A 25,406-nucleotide genomic window follows, 5' to 3' on the forward strand; every position below is an offset into this window, starting at 1 on the left:
CATTTCTTTGAGTCTCCAAAAAGTCCACAAACCCTAAACGATCTTTTTCCTTAAAGAATGAACACCTCACAATGGCACCGGCTCCAGCTCAGCAGCCAGTGTTTGCATAAGATAAAGGTCTGAAAAGAGAACAGGTTTCAGTTGAAAATTTTCAAAGGTTTTTTTTAACAGTGAATAGAATGGGTTGAAAAGTGTGTTTTGAGGACATTTAAAATAGGAATCGAAGCAAACATTGCCATTTCACATTGAGAAGCCTATTTCCTGGATAATACAGCTGTTTTCATTTAGAAGATGTGGTAGCTGCAGCATTAGCACTGGAAAGTGGATTCCATTGAATCACAAACATATTTCTTGTAGACTACCTTACAGTTGAGTGGGTTAGTTTAAAAAGATTTTCTTCAGGCTGTTGTTAGCATGAGAAGACTGAATCTGAATGAGATGCAAATGAGAACCTTTTGCATTACTGTAACGACATTCATTGTGCAGAGTGAGGTTAGAAGTGTAACTGCAAAGGTGGTGTAGCTATGAGATTCTGTAGCTAGAAATGAGGGGTTTTTATTCTTAATTTGACAGAGCCTTACATAACAGTTATCATGAAATATTTAGTACCAGGATTTGTGGTTTAGTTTTATTTTGAATATTCTAATTCAACAAATGTATTTTAATAGGTTTTCACCAAATCTTAAAAGAACACCTGGCTCTAGGGGAACTTTAATGTTAATTCTATTGAAAGTCAATCTATCTGTCTTCCAGGAGGAAAGAAAAAGACTATTACCATAAATAGCAATAAAAATCCTATAAACATAGACCCCAATCCAGCAAAGACTTATGCACATGCTTAAAAGAGTAGGGGTGAAATTCTGGCCCCAATGTGAGTTTCCCATTGGCTTCATTGGGTCCAGGATTTCATAGTGGTAACAATCCCAATTACTTCTCTGAGACCACTACTAAGGCTTGATCATGCACCAGTGAAGTCAAATGGGAGTTCGGCAATTAACTACAATGGGAACAGGATCAGTCCCCCAGTGTGTAAAGTTAAGCGCATGTTGCAGGATCAACCTCCCTTGTAAACTTCAAAAGGCCATTAAAAGATGGACTGATTCCTCTGACAACCCCAGCAGCCCTCCTCCTGGATCCTGCCCAACTTCTTGACAAGGAACAGGTAGGCATTTTTGAAAGATGAGCATTAAACATGTCAGCAATAAATGCCTTTTATAAACTGTTGGCTTTTGAGTTGAGTATTTTACACAGCTTAACCAGAAATCCATGATTCAGGAACAGAGGAACAGGGAATCAGCAGCATATGCCTATCTTGTGAGAGGTAAATATGTAGAACGCTGTTTTAAAATGATTTTTGACTGTCTTAGGAAAAGGCTGTTCTCCTGTAGCCACTGCCTCTCTGTGGTGGTCAAGCAGTATGACAGCAGGACTGTAGTTGGGCTGTGTTTCAGACCCGCGTCCACAGTCTGGCACACGGCTTCCTTACCCCGATTCAGTGACATTTTACAGACAATGCAAAGTTTGTCTCACAATTACTTCACAGTGGCTGCTTCCCCTCCCCAAAGTAGCTGTAAAAATATCTACTGTGTTTATCCTACTAAGGGAGTCAATAAACCTCTTTCTCCTCTCTCATTTAAAATATCTCCAGTTTAACAGTTTTAAGTTACTTCATAATGTTCGCTGAGTTAGTCCTATTGCATTTTTTCACTGAGAGGAGCATTTGTAGTTTAATAGAAAGTACTCTGTGTTCTTGGCTTTTAGAGTATTTGAGATCTCGAGCCTTTGAGCTTCCCAGATATCAGCTGTCTAATGAAGTTTGCAGTAGGAGCACAGAGAATATAATCATTTCATTTCTCCATGTATGCTACTTAAGATACTTTAACAATTATGAAGATTTTACAGCCTATTTGTTTAAAAATGGTTCTGAACTTACCTTTATGAAAAATCAAAGTTTGAAAACAAATGTTGTTCTCCTGGCAAAGCGCCATGTGAATTTTTCATAGGATTGCATGGAATTTGCATATGAAATTACAAATTTCTGGAAGGTGCAATTTCACGTTTTTTTTTCTCAAATATAAATTGACCCCTATGGTACCCCTGACCACAAGGCTGTTTATGTGTGTTTATCATTTTGTGCTAGGATAAAATGAATAGGAAGGAATTCTTTATTTAAAAACTAGACACGAGGCAGAGGCAAAGTAGAGACTGGATAAATGTTTGAATTTTGGAGTCAGATGCTCAAATCTCTATTTTTAGCAGATTGGATCACACACATGTATGTGTAGATATATAGTGTGTGTGTTGGTGTATGTACCTGCATATAATATGTATTTGTGTAAGAAGCAGTGGGAGTTTGGGATGTGCAAAGTATGCAGAAATTAGCCTACTTTTGCACTATACGATATACCTTTACGTGAGGCACACTGAAAGCATCATATGAATATTCCTAGTGCTACTGGAAAAGAGACCAATCAGTCTTTCCAACTATTTTTTAAAAAAATATGTATTTGGCTTCTATTCATTCAAGTCAATGGTAAAAATGTTCATCTGTGTTCTTGTCAAATTTTAAATGACAAGACTCGAGAAAGTTTAAAAGAAATAAAAAAGAGTCTCCGATATACTATTGGCCCCATAACTGATTCTTTTGTCGAAAAGCTGATGAGTTTTGAATCCCATTCCTCATCCTGTGACAGCTAATTATGCAAAACTTGGGATATTTGTGCTGAGTACTTTGTTTTTTTTTCTCTGCCTGAAACTTCTTACAGTAGGTTATGAGCAGTCTGATGAGTACTTTTATGAGCTAATAAACCTCCTGCATGATTCTGTTCTGACTGATGGATGAAGTCCTCTGTCTGGAACGAGGTAAATTTAACATCCCAGCTAATGACTTTGATATAGGGTACACAAAAATGCAGAATATAATGAATAAAACTGAAGGACCTTCTCAAAAGTGCAAACTGAGGTAAAAATATGTGATATAATAATGATGAAATCCTGGCCGGATTGAAGTCCAATGGCAAAATTCCCATTGACTTCTTTGGGGCCAGGATTTAACCCATAGTTTCTACTTATGAAAGATACATTTTTCTGTTGATAAATATCATTATTGGGAACTTGTTATAGCAGGTTTCTTTTAAGATTATCCTTGTAACAATCACCTACAGTGTTACATTTTACTTACTAAGAACGATATATAACACCATAGTACCGGGGTAGCATAGGCAGAGTATTTAGCGAGTTCCAAATCTTAAATAATGATCCTTTCTCACAGTGAAGTTAGTTCACAATTTCAGAGCCAGACAAGCCTGTAAAAAACTAATGCAACGAGGCTTTCTGTTTAATTAGACCATTATAGGTGTCTGTTAATGCCCAGGACTGTGTTTGTTGTTGTTTTTATTCGTTTTTTTAAAAATCGCTTTTTCATCTTCATGATGCTTTCATTTGCACAGAGTTGGTCATTTTCCAAAAGATTTTGTAGCCACCTGGTGTACTAAAAATAGGTTCTCACAAATTTTATCTTTTCGTGTTTACATACATGAGCATATGTCCTGACTTTGCATCCTAGTCTTTAGTACATGTGCATCAGAGGAATACAAGGTAAAAAGAAAGTATTTTTCTTTTAGTCAGTAATATGTCATACTAAGAATACACAGAGGAAATGTACAGGTGTACCATAACTATTTGTGTACTAGCCTATTAAAATTAAATTAAATTTTTTTTAAAACTCTCTAAATTTTTTTATCCTCAGATGCAGACCGACATTGTGAAATAGTTGGAAGTCCTCTGAAGATCAAAAGCACTAGAAAACCGCTGTCTTGTATCATTGGGTATTTAGGTGGGTATTTTCCCTTTGAGGAAAGTGAGTAAAGTGAGATGTCAATATTTTAACAGTATTTAAAAATCCTACTCACCAATAAGGGAACTCATAACAACATGGCAGCGGTATGAATAAGAAAATACATTATTAAAAGCTCAGATGTGCTATTGTCATGGTTTGAGTTTGCAATATTTAGTTAGACTGCCTTTAGTCATCAGTGTAAAATGGCATATGTAGCATGTGAAAAATAATCTGGCAATCTGATTTTTTTTTAAATAATTTTTACCTCAGTGGTAACAAGGAGTCCGGTGGCACCTTTAAAGACTAACAGATTTATTTGTGCATAAGCTTTCATTGGTAAAAAATACACTTCTTCAGATGCACGGAGTGGAAAATTACAGATACAAGCATAAATATACTGGCACATGAAGAGAAGGGAGTTACCTTACAAGTGGAGAACCACTGATGACAAAGCCAGTTCAGTGATGGTGGATGGGGTCCACTCCCAGTAATTGATGTGTCAATACCAAGAGAGGGAAAATTGCTTTTATACTGAGTCAGCCACTCCCAGTCCCTATTTAAGCCCAAATTAATGGTGTTAAGTTTGCAAATGAATTGTAGCTCTGCTGTTTCTCTTTGAAATCTGTTTTTGAAGTTTTTTTTGTTGAAGAACGGCTACTTTTAAATCTGTTGTTGAATGTCCAGGGAAATTGAAGTGTTCTCCTACTGGCTTTTGTATGTTATCATTCCTGATGTCTGATTTGTGTCCATTTATCCTTTTGTGTAGAGACTGTCTGGTTTGGCCAATGTATATGGCAGAGCGGCATTGCTGGCATGTGATGGCATATATCACATTGGTAGATGTGCAGGTGAATGAGCCTCTGATGGTGTTGCTGATGCGGTTGGGTCCTCTGATGGTGTCGCTAGAGTACATATGGGGACAGAGTAGGCAATAGGGTTTGTTACAGGGATTGGTTCCTGGGTTAGTGTTTCTGTGGTGTGGTATGTAGTTGCTGGTGAGTATTTGCTTCAGGTTGGGGGGCTTCAGGTTGTGGGACAGACTACAAAAGCAGCTTTGCCTCTCCTGGAACTGACACCTCCTCCTCTATTATTGGGCGTGGACTACATCCACCCTGATCGAATTGGCCCTGTCAGCACTGGTTCTCCACTTGTAAGGAACTCCCTTCTCTTCATATGTCAGTATATTTATGCCTGTATCTGTAATTTTCACTCCATGCATCTGAAGAAGTGGGTTTTTAACCACGAAAGCTTATGCCCAAATAAATTGGTTAGTCTTTAAGGTGCCACAGGACTCCTCATTGTTTTTGTGAATACAGACTAACACGGCTACCCCCTGATACCTCAGTGGTGTCATTTTCAAAAGCACTCAATGTTGGTCTTGAAAAGGAGCAGAGTTAGGCCAATACTGAGCACTTTTCAAAATTCCCTTCTAAGATGTTACCAATTTTTTCTAACCTACCAACCTGCTTAGAAAGATGTGATGTTATCCAGTACAAAAACAGAAAAGAGACTGTATCAGCATGTTATGACATGTTTGGATCACAGCTGATAGGAAGAAAAAGTGGAAGAAGGGGGTACTGGAGAGAAGGGGATAAAGGCGATTCCAGTATTTTTAGCTTAATATTAATAAATCAAAAACTGTCATCTTCAAAAGCGGCCACTGATGGCAATTAAATATTTATGCATTCACTACAGAGATAGGGAAAGCCCTTTGAGCTATAGTATTCCATATAAAGACATCAATCTAATTCTTAGAGGAGCAAGGAAGTAGAGATAAGCATTAAGAATAAACAGAGCAACAAAAAGTGAGCCAAGTATTACCCCGGTTTAAATCTGAAGTAATGCTATGAAGCCAATGGTGTTACTCTCAATTTACACACACACAACCCACAGTCCTGATACAGACTAACATGGCTACCACTCTGAAACCTGTCAGAATAAATAATAAAGGTCTCAGGATTTTTCCCACATTAATAAACTGATGTCTAAAATTGACAAATAGGAATTTTTAGGAAGAGTCCTGGGCAGATGTTCTTTATTAATCTGGACATCTTTTGGCCTCAAAAGTACCAAAACATATATTCTTGCCCCTCAGTAGTGGCCTTATGCTTATCAAGGGAAAAACACAGCTGCTTGTTCCCTAAATAGCTGCAAATTCAACCTCAAGCAATCTAGTTTCTTACGCTGAGTTGAATTACCTGGGCCTATGTGGGAAAACGGAGGACAGCATATTCCCATGAAGTATTATCTCTCTGAAAGTGGGCCTGCAGAGTGAAAAGGATGAAATTATTATGAAAAGATTAATGATGATAATATTCGCTCTGATTTACTTTTGCTAATTTGTTTATTTTGATTAAAAATCTGAACAGTACAACAGATGAAATAGCTCCACAAAAGGTAGCTAGCAGGTGGCTTTTAGTGTTGCTGTCTGTGCATATTTGAATAAAATAAAGTCTGACCTTATACAATCTGTAGGATATTGTTTTGCTTCCAAAATTCATCCCATGCCATATCTCAGAGGTCTGCTTCAGCAACAGGTTTGCTTTTCATTTTTTTCATACCATTCCATCAAATATTTGCTAGAATACATTTAGTTATGCCTCATAGGAAATCATTTTTTCTCTTCACTCCTTGAAAGAATGTAGAAAGAACTTCCACTTACCCACTCATTCTGCGTACTGGCTTTCCATTATCCCTTTTCTGCTTCTTGAGGAGTGCATTGCACAGCAGGACTACGCATTAAAGATCGGCCCCTCCTTGGAGAGATTTGGGATTACTTCCTGTGCAATCAATTTAGCTTTCACTGTGTGTAGGGAACAGAAACCCTGAAGTGAATCTTGCTTACTTGAGTGTCTTATATTGCCCATTAGTGCATTGCTGCTCTTCCACTTGGCAGACCTAGGTCAACATTTGTACCTGTGGCAGTTGAGAAGAGATGAGTTGGAGTGGCAGATGCTCAGTACCTCTGAAAATTAGGCCATTTATTTAGGTTCCTAATTTGAGTCAACTTAAAAAATGTTGTCCCTAATTTATTTTCATTTTTGATATTTTGATTGCCTTAGCAGTATTTCCTGAGATAGATAACCCCTTTGAGGGTAAGGTTTGTAATTTACTATAGCCCAGATCCTCAAAGTTATTAGGCACTTAACTGTCACTGAAGTCCATGACAATTAGGCACCCTAAATACTTTTGAGGATCTGAACCTCTGTGTTTATGCAGTGTCTAGCACCATATCCAACCTGGTTGGCTTCAAGGCATTAGCACAGTATAAATGTTAATAAGTGCTTGAAGTACTAATTTGCCTTACTTTTGATCTCTGAAATGGAAATATAAAATGAGTCATGCTTAGTGGTTGTGTTGTGCTGCTATGCAACTGACCTAAATGAGATCCCTAGGATATGACCCAATATTGATTTTCCAGGTAATCTTAATTCTGGCATTTCCTAACTTTTGTGTGGTTGACTTTATAACCTGAGTAATGTTCTTTTCACATAGTTTTTGTTGTGTGTAATTTCCTAGGTTTTTAAAAAGGAAACTGGAAAAAACAAATTCTATCATATGGCATCATATTGTCACCCACATGGGTCATCAGCAGGGTTAGAACCTTTTCGATCCATCGCACAGACCTCTGCCACTTGAGCTAATGGATTAATTGATAGTAATAATAGGTTGCTATCCTCTCTGGACCAGCACTAGAGGGGCTGGGACACTTTGCCAGAGGGTTTCACAGATATTTGCTGACAGCAGAGGAATGGTGAGACTCAGGAATCTTAAGCTCCATTTCAGGCTCATTTCAGGCACCTGTCCCCAGCAGAAGCCACGGGATGGGAGAAACCCCTGTGCACATGCACACCCACCCCACCCCCGAGACCTCATCCCCGGCAGAAGTTGCCAGACAGGGGAAGCTCCAGCAGCTCACCCACCCATCCATGGCAGAAGCTGCAGGATGGGGGAAGACCCAACACCCGTCTCCCCCCACCCCCATCCCCAGCAGAGGTGCGGGGAGTAGCTGGGAAGACCCAGCACCCAGACCCCCGCTGGGGCCCTGGGACTGGAGGGGCTCTCACTCCCCACTGCTGCCCTGGCGTGGCACAGGGACAGCGTATCTCCCATCAGTGGGGAGGGGCAGAAAGGAGAAAATGGGTTGGGGGCCACAGTGGTGGGGGGCAGAATGAGGGGGATCCCGGGTGGAACAGGGGTAGGATTGCCAGGCGTCTGGTTTTCGACCAGAACGCTGGGTCGAAAAGGAACCTTGGCGGCTCCTGTTAGTGCAGCTGACTGGGCCACTAAAAGTCTGGCTGGCCGCAGCACCAGCGTTGCAGGCAGGCTCCACACCTGGCTGCACACATCTCCCAGGAAGCAGCCAGCATGTCCCTCTGGCTTCTAGGTGGAGGGGCGGCCAGGGGGGTTCTGGCTTCATACACTGACCCAGCCCACAGACACCACACCGAGGGCCAGCTCTGCAGCTCCCAGTGGCTGGGAACTGCAGCCAATGGGAACTGCAGGGGCGGCACCTGCAGGTGGGAGCAGCACACGGAGCCCTGTGGCTGCCCCTCCGCCTAGGAGCCAGAGAAAGATGCCGGCCACTTCCGGGGAGCACCTGAGGTCAGTGCTGCCCAGAACCTATACCCCAAACCCCCTCCCATGCCCCAACCCCTTGCCCCAGCTCAGCATCCACTCGTGCACACAAACTGCCTCCTGGAGCCCACACCCCAACCCCTCAGCCTCTGCCTCTGGGAGTGTATCTCTAGTGGGGAGATCCTACTGCCCGTTCCCCGTAAGCATTATTCTTTCTGCACCATTCGCTCCAAACTGCCCTTGTCCTGCTTCTGTCTCTAACCCACCCGGGCTCCTCATCCAGCTAGTCCCAGTCTCCAGGCCTCCTGAGGCTTCTCATCCCAGTCCCAGTCTCCTTTCCCAGCAAATCCTTGTCTCGCCCTCCTGGAGTTCCTGTGTCAGTCCTTGCCCAATCCCTGTCCCAATCTTCTTCGTGAGCCATTCCCACATCCCAGCTCTTCCCACGTCCCCATCTTTACGTCCAGCCAGCCTTCGCCCCACCCCCAGCTCCTCATCCAATCTCTCTCTCCCCCTTCCCAGGCTCAGGTCATGCCCTGCCCTCCAGCTCATGTTTTCCTTTTCCATGCTGTGTCTTCCCTCCTCATCCCAGTCTCCTTGCCCAGCCAGTCCCAGGCTTCCCCTATCCCAACACCTAGGCCCAGTTTCCTTTTCTCCACCCTGCCAGCCTCCAGTCCTCCCTCCCTCTCCAGGCTCCTTATCCCCTTCAACCTGTCTCCCCTCACTGGCCCCTCAGTCCGGCTTTTCTCATTTCGATCAGGAAGCTTCCCCCTCCATCCTGTCTGGGTGCAGCAGGGGGAGTCATTGTGAGCACAGGGGAGAGAGCGGCTGCCTGCTCTAAGTTCAGGTGCCCTGCCTTGGCCCGCAGCTGTAATTGCAGGGAAAGTGCAGCTGAGCCCCAGCAGGAGCATGCTCAGTGCGGACCGACACTTCAAAAAATGTGTCAAACTCTGATAAGTCTCTGCTGAGCAGGTGTCAACTGCAGTTTTTCAAAGGCTTCTAACTTGGCAAATGTGTGCAGATTTTCATGGGGAAACCAAGGCACGTTCCTGACACCTAACCATGCCCCTCCCCCATGCGGATACATTTTAAGACTGTTGCAAAGCATGAAGGCAATAGAGCTTTTCAAGAAAAGTTCATCCGAATTTTAACCTGGGGAAAACAATGTAATTTTCTTCTGCTTCTCTCTCAGGAACAGCCGAACCATTTTGGCTGAAATTAACCCTCTCCCATCACCCCTCAGAATAAATCTGCCTGAGGCAGACACTCAGCATGGAAAATTTCAGGCCAAATGACTAAAGTTTGGCAAAGTTATAAGCACCTAAAAGCAGGGTTATAATGGGAGGTGTTGGGCAACTTTAATAATATGAACTGCTACTAGACCCAACTGTAATAAAATATACACACTCAAACATATTATAAGGGTTTTAACTGAGTAAATGTTAGAAGCTCGTTTGCCCTAATCTGAGGGTCAAATGTGATTTTTTTTGTCCAGCACAAAACTTGAAAGGAATTTGCTGAGATGTCTTTTCCCCTACCTACTGAACACACGCAGTTAAGCAATCATGGTAGTTACCTCAGGCAGCCCAGATGTTTCACGTTAGGGAGAGCCATGGTAGCAAAGACTTGAGACTGAGTCATTGTGTAAAAATTTGGAAAAATTCTAGGCCTGAAGAAATTGACTTTGAGTTCACTGGAAAATTAAATGTGCTTTTAATAGATAAAATGAGTAGATAAAACGTTCGTAAATATTTCATTTTAAATCTCCTCCCCCCTCAACCCCAACAGAGATTCATCCTGCAATGAAACCTAATGTAGTCCGGTCAATGCCAAGCCTTCAAACCCCAGCTGCGAAACGAATGCTCGCAACCTCTAATCATTCATCCCGAAGTATTTTGGGGAAAAGAAACTACAGCCATCACAATGGACTCGAGGGTATGTAAAACTGGGATTTTTTTAAAAAAATGTTAGGAATCTTTTTATGTGAACTAACAAGTATTGCATCTGTGAACTGAGAAAACTGAAATTTTGGCTATTCAGTTAAGTATAAGATACACTAGTAGTATATTACAGTACATTAAGGAATGGATCACAAATTTCTAAATAAAGCAACAGACTACAAGCATAATAATTGTCCTAAGGATGCAACTTTATGAATGTTGCTGCCCTGTGTAGTTAGCACATTCCCCACAGTAATAGTTTTTAAAATTCACTGGGAAGACTAGAATCTATGCGTTCACAGCTCTGCTTTGAATATAGATCAGAGTTGTACATTGGTACCAAAATTTGTGCAAGATATATTTGGCATATTTGTGTTGTCAGTTTTAAATGTCATGACTGTGGTGCGTAATGCATTGGAACTGGTTATAGAGCTTAAGCTCTATCTCAACAGATTACTTTGGTTTTGCAGTCCTCAAGCTGATGATATTTTTTGCATTGTTTCCTGGTAATTTGCACTGTTTGCATAAGTGATCAGAAAAAGAATAAAAATAAGGGGAACAAGTGTAGCAATGGAGATTCTTTGCACTGTTGTTGAAAAAATATTTTTCAGTGATGTCCTTGATTGAATTTTGCCACATTGTATTTATTTATGTACAGCTAGAAGAGTTGATTACACTTCCTGCTGGTTTACAAACACTGTTGTAATTATTGTATGCATACAGTGTATATAACTTGGTTGAAATATTTGGCTGAAATTCTCTGAGCTGCATTTGGTAGGGAAGAGGAAAAGATAACTTCTAGCCATCTTGTGGCCCAAGATTCTGGGGCTCAGGACCAGTCCAGTTCCTTCTGTAAATTAGAACAGTTTATGCCTTGTGGTCCTTTAAGCCCGGTTTCCAGCTGCTTTGCTTCATGGTGTAGTGCAAAGCAGTCAGAGTGGATGTGAAAATTGGGCAAATATATTGTAAAGGTTTGGGAGTAATTATGAAGGTGACTCAAAACTATTTTAAAGTGTTCTTGTACTCCAAAAAGTGACTTCACTATGGTATCTTTCTGGTGTTTGCATCATCACCATAACCTTAAGATTCTGCAACTGAAACTAAATGAACCATTCTATCTGACATGCAAGTCAGAATAGAATCTAGCTCATTCTCCTTTCATTGTGTTGGCTCTATTTAGCTAACAGGAGTGAAAAGTAATACAGTATATTATATTCAGTAAAATAAGCAGATCTGACTGAATACAAATGAATAACAGATCAGTGGAATAAAAAAAATCCATTTAGTCCTCTTTTGGTGTAGAATTCCACTGTATACTTTTGAACTAACATACGTAAATCTTCAAATACCATAGATTACTGGCTAGTTGATATAAAAGTCCATTCTGCAATGAAACTGGGAAGCATGAAATTCTGCCCCCTCCAATGTAATGAATCCTCATTTTGGTTTATCTGAGCAAGGCAGTGAGGAGGTAATATGGAACTGGATTTATGGAATCACAAATGGAAAAAAATAGGAAAACACTTTGTGATTATTATTATTATTATTTTGCCTCAAAAGTGGCATGTTGGAGGGGAGGGAAATTGTCTCTTCATAGAGAGTGTAGATATTAGAAATGGAAAGAGATGTTCGACCATTAAGTCTCTCCCCCTGCCATCACAGAAGTAATTGAAGAAGTATTTTATGGTCTATTTGACAGGTTGTATTCTAACCTGGAGAGCCATTCCAACTCCTATTAATCTGGTCCAATCCTGTTCTCCCATCTTTGACTACATATGTTGTTTGATCCACACCACCTGATAGCCACTACCATCCTGAAAACAAGTTCTAGAGGGAGCTATGTACCTATTTTGTCTTCCTGTGTGTTAATCATTTAAAAGCCCGTAAGAAATAGATCTTATTAGAAGGCTGGCACACTCTGTTCATATTCATAAACATAGGATTTCCTCCTGAATATGCACTAAAGAGGATTACAAGATTTACCAAAGCCTCTCTTTGCTAAATATTAATTATATACATTCTAATATTTGCACTCTAAGTGAATATGGTACTGCATAGCAGATTGATGATACCAAAACAGTCCCTGTCTCAAAAATTCTACTGTCCAAAACAGACAGACCAAGACAAGACAGAATTTACACATGGATGGATGTTGCATTAGAGTTTGAATGATTCATAGAGTAGATGTTTCCTTAGATTTTATTTGGGAGTTTGGCATAAGTTAGCAGGGAGGCTGCTCTGGAAATATGGGCCGGGGTAATGAACATCATGAGTTTTTCTTATTACAGTGACACTTGCTAAGTCACAGCTACATTTTATGTATGTTCTAGTGAAAATGTCATCCTGTTTTTTTTACCCACACTTACAAAGCACTGTCTTAAAAAAATGGATGATGGATAAAATATTCTGGTTATTCATTTATCTGAAGCAATTATACATAAATGAGAAGTATTTGGATCTTAATTCAGTGTGCAAATAGTCAAATAATGCCACTACACAGTAAGCAGATAATCTAACTGCTAAAACGTGCTATCCAATGGGGCAGGGCCACAACTGTGTGAATCTTATTAGGATAAAGAGCATTATGCATTAAAGTGAAGTGCACTGCACAGGCCAAATGCAGTCTGACGTAGGAAATGATGGTCTTGTTGTAAAGCACTGCATTGTTTCAGGAGACCTGGATTATATTCCTGAGTCAGTCATAGATTCCTTGTGGGACAGTGAGCAAGACATTTATCATGCTTGCCTCAGTTCCCCATCTGTAAAATGGGGATAATGATACTTCCCTAAAGCACAGGAATGCTGTGGCAGTAAATTCATTAATGTTTGTGAGGGACTCGGCTTGTGAGGGGGTCCACAGAAGGACCTACATAAATAGCAAGACCATTTCAAAATATGTTTTGTTTCTTTTACTAAAACAGTCTCAATATTCTCTTCAAAGTAAACTTCCTCAGAAAAATAACTACCATAGAGCACCATCCATTCTGATGAGCTTGTTTGACTGACAAAGCACCAACATGGCTAATTGTGCTAGGGTGTCCTACGTGGGATAATACTTTAATTGGTAAGCAGGACTTTAGTGGAAAGATTTAGTCTACATTTTAAAATAACTCGCAAATTTTAAATTTGTCATTTCCTTGAATTATTTTTGATGGGGAGTAGATCATTTCAAGGAGAACAGATATTTCTAGGTTACAGTGACCATCTGTACTCTGTAGAGTTCTGTTAAGATAACTATCTTAATGCCTGTTCTGACATACTCTTTAATTAGATCTCTGCATGCCATAGCCCGTGAAGTCTGTGGAATAGCTACTGGGGCATCTGACGATATACAAAAGCCCCGAATGCAGTGACAGAAAAACAATTTCCACAAGGGATTAGTGTACACAGAATCCGTTTTTCTTTTTTCTTATGATGGACAGCCTAAAAGGCATTTTCTAAGTAATAGAATGTAAAACTTCACAAACTCAGTACCCAGGATAACCTTCCTTTGTACCTTCTTTATAACATTCCAAACTGTTCTGGCTCTTCTAACAGTTTGCAGCAGGTTTCCTTAAATATTACTCACTTAGGGGAGGAAGCAATGGTGTCAAGAAACCTGATGTCCTCAAGTGGATTGTATCAGACAAATCGTTTTCAATAAAAAGGTTCCTTGATGATATAGTTTATTATAGAGGAATCAGATTAATGGAGTTGCACCAAGTTAGGCAACTGGACAGATTGTGGCCTAGATAACATGTTACTGGCACACTAGAAGGGACTAGATATATAGACCTGAATCAAGAGTATTGCTGTTTGTTTTGGAGAGTCATGGTGTCATACCATGGCTATCTTGGGTTGGATTTTCCTACCATATTATCATTATTATTATGCAACCTAGTGTGTGCTAGTGCCTTATAGACATAGACTGAAATAAAACCCTGTCCAGGAAAGTTTACAATCTAAAATCTATAGATAACCTTCTTGCAGTGTTCCAGATATTTCACAGATCTTGTATATGACATATTTTACATTCCAGTGTCTTTCATTGGTTCCTGACTGGTAGGTTTTAATGACAGAAGGGATCATTATTATCATTTAGTCTGACTTCTTGCATAACACAGGCCATAAAATTTTACCCAGTAATTACTGCATGAAGCGCATAACTGCTATGAGAACTATAGCATATCTTTCAGAAAGAGATCATCCAGTCTTCATTTAAGGCTTCATGTGATTTAGAATCAATCACATCTCTAAGGAAGTTATTTCAGTTGTTAATTACTCTCACCGCTAAAATTTGCTATTTATTTCTGGTCTGAATTTGTCTAGCTTCCAATCATTGAATCTCACTATGCATTCTTCTGCTAGATTAAAGAGCCCTCTGCTCTCAGAAGTCTCTTCCCCTCTAGGTACAGGTTTCAGAGTAACAGCCGTGTTAGTCTGTATTCGCAAAAAGAAAAGGAGTACTTGTGGCACCTTAGAGACTAACCAATTTATTTGAGCATGAGCTTTCGTGAGCTACAGCTCACTTCACCGGATGCATACTGTGGAAATTGCAGAAGACATTATTATATACACAGACACCATGAACCAATACCTCCTCCCACCCCACTCTCCTGCTGGTAATAGCTTATCTAAAGTGATCATCAAGATGGGCCATTTCCAGCACAAATACAGGTTTTCTCACCCTCCGCCCCCCCACAGACAAACTCACTCGCTTGCTGGTAATAGCCCATCCAAAGTGACCACTCTCTTCACAATGTGTATGATAATCAAGGTGGGCCATTTCCTGCAGAAATCCAGGTTCTCTCACCCCCCTCCAAAAGCCACACACACAAACTCACTCTCCTGCTGGTAATAGCCTATCCAAAGTGACCGCTTTCCTTACAACGTGCATGAAAATCAAGTTGGGCCATTTCCAGCACAAATCCAGGTTCTCTCACCCTCCGCCCCCCCCCCCCCCACACACACACACACAAACTCACTCTCCTGCTGGCAATAGCTCATCCAAACTGACCACTCTCCCCACGATGTGCATGACAATCAAGGTGGGCCACCTCCAGCATAAATCCAAGTTTAACCAGAAGGCCGGGGGGGGGGGGAGGGGTAGGAAAAAACAAGGGGAAATAGGCTACCTTGCATAATGACTTAGCCACTCCCAGTCTCTATTTAAGCCTAAATTAATAGTATCCAATTTGCAAATGAATTCCAATTCAGCAGTTTCTCGCTGGACTCTGGATTTGAAGTTTTTTTGTTGTAAGATAGCGACCTTCATGTCTCTGATTGCGTGACCAGAGAGATTGAAGTGTTCTCCGACTGGCTTATGAATGTTATAATTCTTGACATCTGATTTGTGTCCATTTATTCTTTTACATAGAGACTGTCCAGTTTGACCAATGTACATGGCAGAGGGGCATTGCTGGCACATGATGGCATATATCACATTGGTGGATGTGCAGGTGAACGAGCCTCTGATAGTGTGGCTGATGTTATTAGGCCCTGTGATGGTGTCCCCTGAATAGATATGTGGGCACAGTTGGCAACGGGCTTTGTTGCAAGGATAGGTTCCTGGGTTAGTGGTTCTGTTGTGTGGTATGTGGTTGCTGGTGAATATTCGCTTCAGGTTGGGGGGGCTGTCTGTAGGCAAGGACTGGCCTGTCTCCCAAGATTTGTGAGAGAGTTGGGTCATCCTTCAGGATAGGTTGTAGATCCTTAATAATGCGTTGGAGGGGTTTTAGTTGGGGGCTGAAGGTGACGGCTAGTGGCGTTCTGTTATTTTCTTTGTTAGGCCTGTCCTGTAGTAGGTGACTTCTGGGAACTCTTCTGGCTCTATCAATCTGTTTCTTCACTTCCGCAGGTGGGTATTGTAGTTGTAAGAATGCTTGATAGAGATCTTGTAGGTGTTTGTCTCTGTCTGAGGGGTTGGAGCAAATGCGGTTGTATCACAGAGCTTGGCTGTAGACGATGGATCGTGTGGTGTGGTCAGGGTGAAAGGTGGAGGCATGTAGGTAGGAATAGCGGTCAGTAGGTTTCCGGTATAGGGTGGTGTCTATGTGACCATTGTTTATTAGCACTGTAGTGTCCAGGAAGTGGATCTCTTGTGTGGACTGGACCAGGCTGAGGTTGATGGTGGGATGGAAATTGTTAAAATCATGGTGGAATTCCTCAAGGGCTTCTTTTCCATGGGTCCAGATTATGAAGATGTCATCAATATAGCGCAAGTAGAGTAGGGGCGTTAGGGGACGAGAGCTGAGGAAGCGTTGTTCTAAATCAGCCATAAAAATGTTGGCATACTGTGGGGCCATGCGGGTACCCATAGCAGTGCCGCTGATCTGAAGGTATACATTGTCCCCAAATGTAAAATAGTTATGGGTAAGGACAAAGTCACAAAGTTCAGCCACCAGGTTAGCCGTGACATTATCGGGGATAGTGTTCTTGACGGCTTGTAGTCCATCTTTGTGTGGAATGTTGGTATAGAGGGCTTCTACATCCATAGTGGCCAGGATGGTGTTTTCAGGAAGATCACCGATGGATTGTAGTTTCCTCAGGAAGTCAGTGGTGTCTCGAAGGTAGCTGGGAGTGCTGGTAGTGTAGGGCCTGAAGAGGGAGTCTACATAGCCAGACAATCCTGCTGTCAGGGTGCCAATGCCTGAGATGATGGGGTGCTCAGGATTTCCAGGTTTATGGATCTTGGGTAGTAGATAGAATATCCCAGGTCGGGGTTCCAGGGGTGTGTCTGTGCGGATTTGATCTTGTGCTTTTTCAGGAAGTTTCTTGAGCAAATGCTGTAGTTGCTTTTGGTAACTCTCAGTGGGATCATAGGGTAATGGCTTGTAGAAAGTGGTGTTGGAGAGCTGCCTAGCAGCCTCTGGTTCATATTCCGACCTATTCATGATGATAACAGCACCTCCTTTGTCAGCCTTTTTGATTATGATGTCAGAGTTGTTTCTGAGGCTGTGGATGGCATTGTGTTCCGCACGGCTGAGGTTATGGGGCAAGTGATGCTGCTTTTCCACAATTTCAGCCCGTGCACGTCGGCGGAAGCACTCTATGTAGAAGTCCAGTCTGCTGTTTCGACCTTCAGGAGGAGTCCACCTAGAATCCTTCTTTTTGTAATGTTGGTCGGGAGGCCTCTGTGGATTAGTATGTTGTTCAGAGGTATTTTGGAAATATTCCTTGAGTCGGAGACGTCAAAAATAGGATTCTAGGTCACCACAGAACTGTATCATGTTCGTGGGGGTGGAGGGGCAGAAGGAGAGGCCCTGAGATAGGACAGCTGCTTCTGCTGGGCTGAGAGTATAGTTGGATAGGTTAACAATATTGCTGGGTGGGTTGAGGGAACCATTGCTGTGGCCCCTTGTAGCATGTAGTAGTTTAGAAAGTTTAGTGTCCTTTTTCTTTTGTAGAGAAGCAAAGTGTGCGTTGTACCTCTAGGTACAGTAACTCCTCACTTAAAGTCATCCCGGTTAACATTGTTTCATTGTTACATTGCTGATCAATTAGGGAACATGCTCGTTTAAAGTTGTGCAATGCTCCCTTATGTCATTTGACAGCTGCTTGCTTTGTCCACTGCTTGCAGGAGGAGCAGCCCCTTGGAGCTAGCTGGTGGGGGTTTGGAACCAGGGTGGACCAGGAGTTCCCCTATCAGCTCCCCGCTACCCTAAGTTCCCTGTGCGGCAGCTGCCCGCAAGCTATCAATTTGCCTGCAGTTCAGTTGTCCGTCCCCCCACTGCCATGTGCTGCTCCTGCTCTCTACTCCAAAGCCTCCTGCTTGTTGTAGGGGGAGGAGGGGAGAGGGGGGCTAATGTCTTGGTGTCCCCCTGCCCCCTGCTCCTGCACCCCGCTTACCCCATCTTCCATAGAGCAGGGGGGACACACGGCAGGGCTCAGGACGGAGGGAGCTTCCAGGCAGCAGCTGCCGTCTCAGCTTGCTGATTAATTTAACAAGGCAGTGTATTTAAGAGTGGGGTCAGCGTACTTAAAGGTGCAATGTGCATCTCTCTCTCTCACACACACTCTCTCACACACACACACGGTGTGTGTCTCTGTCTCTGTCTACCATGCTGTCTCCCCTCCCTCCATTCGTGCTGCCTTGTAGAGTGTGAGGGTACATTAGCAACAATGGGCTAACCCTTGAGGGCTCAGCTGAGTTCTAGTTCATCATTTAGCAGTAAGGCATCCCCTGGGAAATATCCCACCCTCTTCCACCCTCTGACTCCACCACCTCAACCAAGCTTCACAATCATCATCGCTGTGTTCAGTATTAAATTGTTTGTTTAAAACTTATACTCTGTGTGTGTGTGTGGTTTTCCAGCCAGTTATGTACCAATCTTATAATAACTCCATCTAGGTTGCATTTCCCTAGTTTGTTTATGAGAAGGTCATGTGAGACGATATCTGTTACTAAATATATTTATTAAATATAATATAGACTTGTCTGGTGAAAAAAATTTCCCTGGAACCTAACCGCCCCCCCAACCCCCATTTACATTCATTCTTATGGAGAAATTGGATTCACTTAACATCATTTTGCTTAAAGTCGCATTTTTCAGGAACATAACTACAACGTTAAGCGAGGAGTTTCTGTACTGGTATTCTGTGATCGAGTCACCTCTTAACCTACTCTTGGATAAATTAAATAGATTGAGATTCTTAAGTCTGTCATATATAAGGCACATTTCTTGGATCCAGGATAATAAGCCTTATGAATGGGGGGAAGTGGTAGATGTGGTATATCTTGATTTTAGTAACAGATACTGTCTCACATGACCTTCTCATAAACAAACTAGGTAAATGCAACCTAGATGGAGTTACTATAAGGTTGGTGCATAACTGGGTGGAAAACCATTCCGAGAGAGTAATCATCAGTGGTTCACCGTCAAGCTGGAAGGACATATTGAATGGGGTCCTAAAGGGATCAGACCTGGGTCCAGCTCTCTTCAGTATCTTCATTGATGATTTAGATAATGGCATAGAGAGTAAACTTATAAAGTTTGCGGATGAGACCATGCTGGGAGGGCTTAAAGTGCTTTGGAATTCAAATTCAAAATGATCTGGACAAACTGGAGAAATGGTCTGAAGTAAGTAGGATGAAATTCAATAAGGGCCAATGCGAAGTACTCCACTTAGGAAGGAACAGTCAGGTGCACACATAGAAAATAGGAAATGACTGCCTAGGAAGGAGTACTGCAGAAAGGGATCTGGGGGTCAAAGTGGGTCACAAGCTAAGTATGAGTCAACAGTGTAACCCTGTTGCAAAAAAAGCAAACATCATTCTGGTGTTAGTAATTCTTCTGCTCGACACCATGCTGATTAGTCCTCAACTGGAGTATTGTGTCCAGTCGTGGGCGCCACATTTCAGGAAAGATGTGGACAAATTAGAGAAAGTCCAGAGAAGAGCAACAAAAATGATTAAAAGTCTAGAAAACATGACCTATGAGGGGAAAATGAAAAAAAAATGGGTTTGTTTAGGCTGGAAAAGAGAAGGCTGATGGGGGAGAGAAGGCTGAGGGGGGACATAACAGTTTTCAAGTACAGAAAAGGCTGTTACAAGGAGGAGGGAGAAAAATTGTTCTCCTTAACCTCTGAGGATAGGACAAGAAACAATAGGCTTAAATTGCAGCAAGGGTATGTAATGGGTTCCCCCCAGGGTGCCACCTGGAACTGGGGTACCACTGTGCTTCAGTGACAAGTTGCAAAGCTCTCCAAACTTGTACTTTCACCAGCATTCACACAGGTAAGGACACACCCAGCTGCAGTCACATGCAGGCTTTCTAACCACCAGCCTCCCAGCCTAGGACCCCAGAGCAAACTTGGTCAGTATCTGGTCAAACCTGGTCAGTATATGGGTTTAATACCCAATCCGTCTCTCCCTCAATGTGAAGAGGACCATGCACACTTGTGGTAACCAAGCTGAGATTTTCCCCAGACACCTTAGTCAAATGCACACTGGTTTGGATTAAAACATAAAATAAGTTTATTAACTATAAAAAGATAGATTTTAAGTGATTATAAGTGATAGCAAACAGATCAAAGCTGATTGCCTGGTAAATAAACAAAAATGCAAACTGAGCAAGTGATAAACAGGCTGGCAGATTCTAAAGGCACTAGCTGCCTTTGCTTTGCAGCTTGGGTTTCCCAGGTTTTCATACACAGGCTAGAAATTCCTTTAGCCTGGGACCATCACTTCCCCCAGTTCAGTCTTTGTTCCTCAGGTGTTTCCAGGTATGTTGTTGTAGGGAGAGTGATGTACCATCATGATGTCATTTCCCCCTTTATGTCTTCTTTCCACTTGCTGGAAAGCTCTTTTGCTGTGATCTGGGTCAAACAGTTCCCACTGTGTAGTGCTATCTCGGAGAGGTTTCTATTGTACACAGTTCCTGGGGTAATCCTTGGGCTTGTGTGCATTTTCTCAGTAAGCTATGAACATTGTTTGGCCTTTTTACTGTTGTACCTGAAAGGCTGTTTGTGGGTGTTTTCAACCTCACGACATATTTCAGTAATGCATACATAGCCAAATTTTATACTTCCATATGCGGTGATTGCACACACAATCCAATGAGTTATTAATGTCTAGCAGATCAAGACTTTTAGAATGATACCTCACAGGCATACTTTGTGCAAAACATATCCTAATTATATGACAGTGGTGAATATGAGGGTGTCACAGGGTGGTTTAGATTGAACATTGGGAAAAACTTCCTAACTGTCAGGGTGGTTAAGCACTGGAATAAATTGACCAGGGAGGTTATGGAACCTCCATCACTGGAGATTTTTAAGAGCAGGTTAGACAAACACATGTCAGGGATGGTCTAGATAATACTTAGTCCTGCCATGAATGCAGGCGACTGGACTAGAAGACCTCTTGAGGTCTCTTCCGGTCCTACGATTCGATGATTCTGTATTTTCCAGACCTCAAATCATTATAGTAGCTCTTTTCTGAACCTTTTCCAATTTTTCAACATTCTTATTAAAGTGTGGACTCCAGAACTGAACACACTATCCAGTAATGGTCTCACAAATACTGTATTAAAAGCTAAAACCACCTCCCTACTGATGCGTGATATTTCCCTGGGATATATCCAGGGACTGTGCTCTCCCACTTAGCAATGGCATCACATTGGGAACTCGTGTTCAGCGAGTTATTTATCATTATCCCTAAATCCTTTTCAATGTCATTGCATTCCGGGATACGACCCCTCATCTTGTAAGTGAGACCTTATATTTGTTCCTAGATATGTGACTTGCATTTGGCTATGTCAAAATGCATGTTGTTCAAACAAGCCCACTTTAACAAGTGATCTGGGTCTGTCTGTATAACGGGCTTCTCATCATTACTTAGTTAGCTAGTACCATTATTATTTACTGCTCCACCAATTTTTGCACCATCTGAAAATTTTACCAGCAATAGTTTTACATTTTCTTCCAGATCATTGATAAAGACATTGAAAAACATTGAGCCAAGAACAGACCCCTGTGGGACTCCATTGGAAACATCCTCCTTGGATGATTATTCCTCATTTGCAATTACTTTTTGCGATTCATCAGTCTACCAGCTTTTAATCCATTTCGTATGGGATACATTGATTTTATATAATGCTGTTTTTTTATGAGGATGTCATGTGGGACTATGTCAAATGCCTGACAGAAATCTAAGAAATTGTGTCAATACAGTTACCTTTATCAGACAATTTTATAATTTCATCAAAAAGGATTTCAAGTTTGTTTGACAAGACCTATTTTCCATAAACCTTGTCGATCGGCATTAGTTATACTGCCAGCCTTTTAAGTCTTTACTGATTTTGTTCCATATCAGCCTTTCCATGATTTTGCCTGAGATCAGTTAGGGCCTATAGTTACCCGGGTCATCCCATTTACCCTGTTAAAATATTGGCTTTTTAGTTTTTTTTCCCCAGTCCTCTGGAACCTCCCTAAAGTTCCAATATTTGTTAAAATTCAACTGCAATATTTCAGCAAGCTCCTTGACTGTTTCTTTTAATACTCTTGTGTGCAAGTAAAAGTTGGTCTTTAACATTCCCCCTGGTTACTGATGGAATAGAAAGTATTTCCTAATCACTGTAAGATATGAGTACACCATACTGCTTCTTTTCAAATACAGATCAGTAACAAGGTGCATAATTCGAGAAGCTTGGGAAGTGTGTCTGGCTTTTGTGTAGTTGCCACTACAATATTATGCTATTTTTGAATAAAAAATTAGTTTTAATATTACAGTATGTACTATACTAAACAATATCTTTGATTACAGACGACTATTTAGTTTTTTTTAGTGTTATTGTGTGGCACCAACTAACAGCCAGGAAATATACAGCTGGGGGGTTGATATATTCTGTTTAACTTACACTTTAGTGAAACAAGCAAACAAAAATGGGCATAGGTGCATACACTGAAGTCTTATCTTTTAATGCCATTTGCCATTTTCTTATCCTGGTTTGCTTTTGTCGTTACTATTAGAAAAAATGTTTCAAGGAAGCCACAAAAACACGTTTACCCAAGATATGGCGCAATTTACGGCTCTGAAGTAAACACCACTTAAGCTTATGTAAATTCATATTTAGGTCTGACATGTTTTAAGGCATCGCTGTTCACATGGGTAAGCCCGCATGCTGTTTTGGGGGAGTTCTTATTATTTAGCTAATAATGGATGTAGTGGTTCAAAGGTGTATGGTGCAAATATGAAATTAGGCTCCTTTTTAAAAAGCTATGTTGGAGTTATAGGACCATCACCTCTTCCACCACTTAACATCTAGAGCCTTTACTTCTTTTGGCTTGGGGAGGGCGGGAGGGAGAAGGATAGTGAGAAGAAAATTGTTGGTACTTAATTTTTTTTTTTTTTTTTAAATGTAATGCTTATAAAAGGTGCTGGCCTGACATTCCTCAAGACTGAAACCCTTTATTCAGTTGCGTATTAAAGTAACTGTTTGTACAGTAACAGTCTGTAATACTGGCAGATACAATAAAAGCTTCTCTACGCAGCACTGCTATTATGCATTAACCCTTTCTAGAGGGGTTCTCTGTAGGGGTGGAAATGTAGTTCAATCCTTGGGCAATTTTTGGTCTCTCTGCTGAGACTGCTAAGAACGGGAGCTGTTAGTGTCATTTGGGATGGCGGTGTTTGTGATGAGGACACTTGCTCAGTAGGAACTGGACTGAGGCCATCAAACCCATTGTGTGTGGGCGACTAACAGCTGAACTATGTTGTATTTTTCATGTATCTGATCCAGATTTGAGCCATTAACCTAGGCTCCATATCCTACACTGGCAGAAACAGCAGCATTGTAATGTTGAAAAAGTCAGGATGAAAACAGTTACTTTAAGTATTGCACTAGGATGATAGTAATTAAAGAAGAAAAATACCAGTTAGATTATTGAATCTATCTGTGACTGGTTCCCCCCAGGATGCCACCTGCAACTGGGGTACCACTGAGCCCACCTGTGCTCCCTTTACACTGTACTGCTGTGACAGGCCCTCAAGCCCCCTCCAGCACACATACCGGTGGGGACACACCCAGCTGCAGCTACACACAGATATTGAGATCAGCTCTGCATGGGAAGGCTCAGCTAAGGAACTGCTCAGTTACTCAAGTGCACACCCCTCTTTGGAGGGTAAACCCAAAATTATACCATCTTGCGCTGCACAGAGAACTGTACAGTCTAAGCTACCCCTTCCTCAATATGGAGAGGAATATACACAGCTTTCTACCCCAAGTTATGATTTCCACACACTGGTTTTAGACAAAACAAGTTTATTAACTACAAAATATAGATTTTAAGTAGGGTTATAAATCACAGTTAACTCATATGATTAACTCAAAAACATTAATCATGATTAAAAAATTAATCGCAATTCATCGCAATTTTAATCGCACTGTTAAACAATAGAATACCAATTTAAATTTATTAAATATTTTGGATGTTTTTCTACATTTTCATATATATTGTATTCTGTATTGTAATTGAAATCAAAGTATATATTATTTTTTATTATAAATATTTGCACTATAAAAATGATAAACAAAAGAAATAGTATTTTTCAGTTCACCTCATACAAGTACTATAGTACAATCTCTTTGTCGTGAAAGTGCAATTTACAAATGTAGATTTTTTTTTGTTACATAACTGCACTCAAAAACAAAACAATGTAAAACTTCAGAGCCTAGAAGTCCACTCAGTCCTACTACTTGTTCAGCCAATTGCTAAGACAAACAAGTTTGTTTACATTTACAGGCAATAATACTGCCCTCTTCTTATTTACAATGTCACCAGAAAGTGAGAACAGGCATTTGCATGGCACTCTTGTAGCTGGCATTGCAAGGTATTTACGTACCAGATACGCTAAACATTCGTATGCCCCTTCATGCTTCAGCCACCATTCCAGAGGGCATGCTTCCATGCTGATGACGCTTGTTAAAAAAATACTGCGTTAATTAAATTTGTGGAAGAACTCCTTGGGGGAGAATTGTATGTCCCCTGCTCTGTTTTACCTGCATTCTGCCATATATTTCATGTTATAGCAGTCTCAGATGATGACCCAGCACATGTTGTTCATTTTAAGAACACTTTTTCACTGCAGATTTCACAAAATGCAAAGATGGTACCAATGTGAGATTTCTAAAGATAGCTACAGCTGACCCAAGGTTTAATAATCTGAAGTGCTTTCCAAAATCTGAGCGGGACGAGGTGTGGAGCATGCTTTCAGAAGTCTTAAAAGAGCAACATTCTGATGCAGAAACTACAGAGCCCAAATCACCAAAAATGAAAATCAACCTTTTGCTCGTGGCCTCTGGCTCAGATAAATAAAATGAACATGTGTCAGTCCGCACTGCTTTGGATTGTTATCGAGCAGAACCCATCATCAGCATGGATGCATGTCACCTGGAATGGTGGTTGAAGCATGAAGGGACATATGAATCTTTAGCACATCTGGCATGTAAACATCTTGCAATGTTGCTACAACAGTGCCATGAGAACGCCTGTTCTCACTTTCAGGTGACATCAAAACAAGAAAAGGGCAGCATTATCTCCCATAAATGTGAACAAACTTGTTTGTCAGAGCG

At 41.3% G+C, this 25,406-nt stretch overlaps 1 protein-coding gene across 2 annotated transcripts in view; it reads left to right on the plus strand.

The window, feature by feature from the left end:
- Window positions 1-25,406, plus strand: part of MTA3 (metastasis associated 1 family member 3) — a 259,662-nt gene that overhangs the window by 165,884 nt on the left and 68,372 nt on the right. For both annotated transcript variants that reach the window (XM_074949344.1, XM_074949346.1), the window contains exons 15-16: window positions 3,749-3,835; window positions 10,202-10,348. In XM_074949344.1, coding sequence (XP_074805445.1) covers window positions 3,749-3,835; window positions 10,202-10,348 — 234 coding nt within the window. The remainder of the gene's footprint in view (window positions 1-3,748; window positions 3,836-10,201; window positions 10,349-25,406) is intronic.

This window comes from Natator depressus, chromosome 3 (assembly GCF_965152275.1).
Source record: "Natator depressus isolate rNatDep1 chromosome 3, rNatDep2.hap1, whole genome shotgun sequence".
In the NCBI taxonomy this organism is placed as follows: domain Eukaryota; kingdom Metazoa; phylum Chordata; order Testudines; family Cheloniidae; genus Natator; species Natator depressus.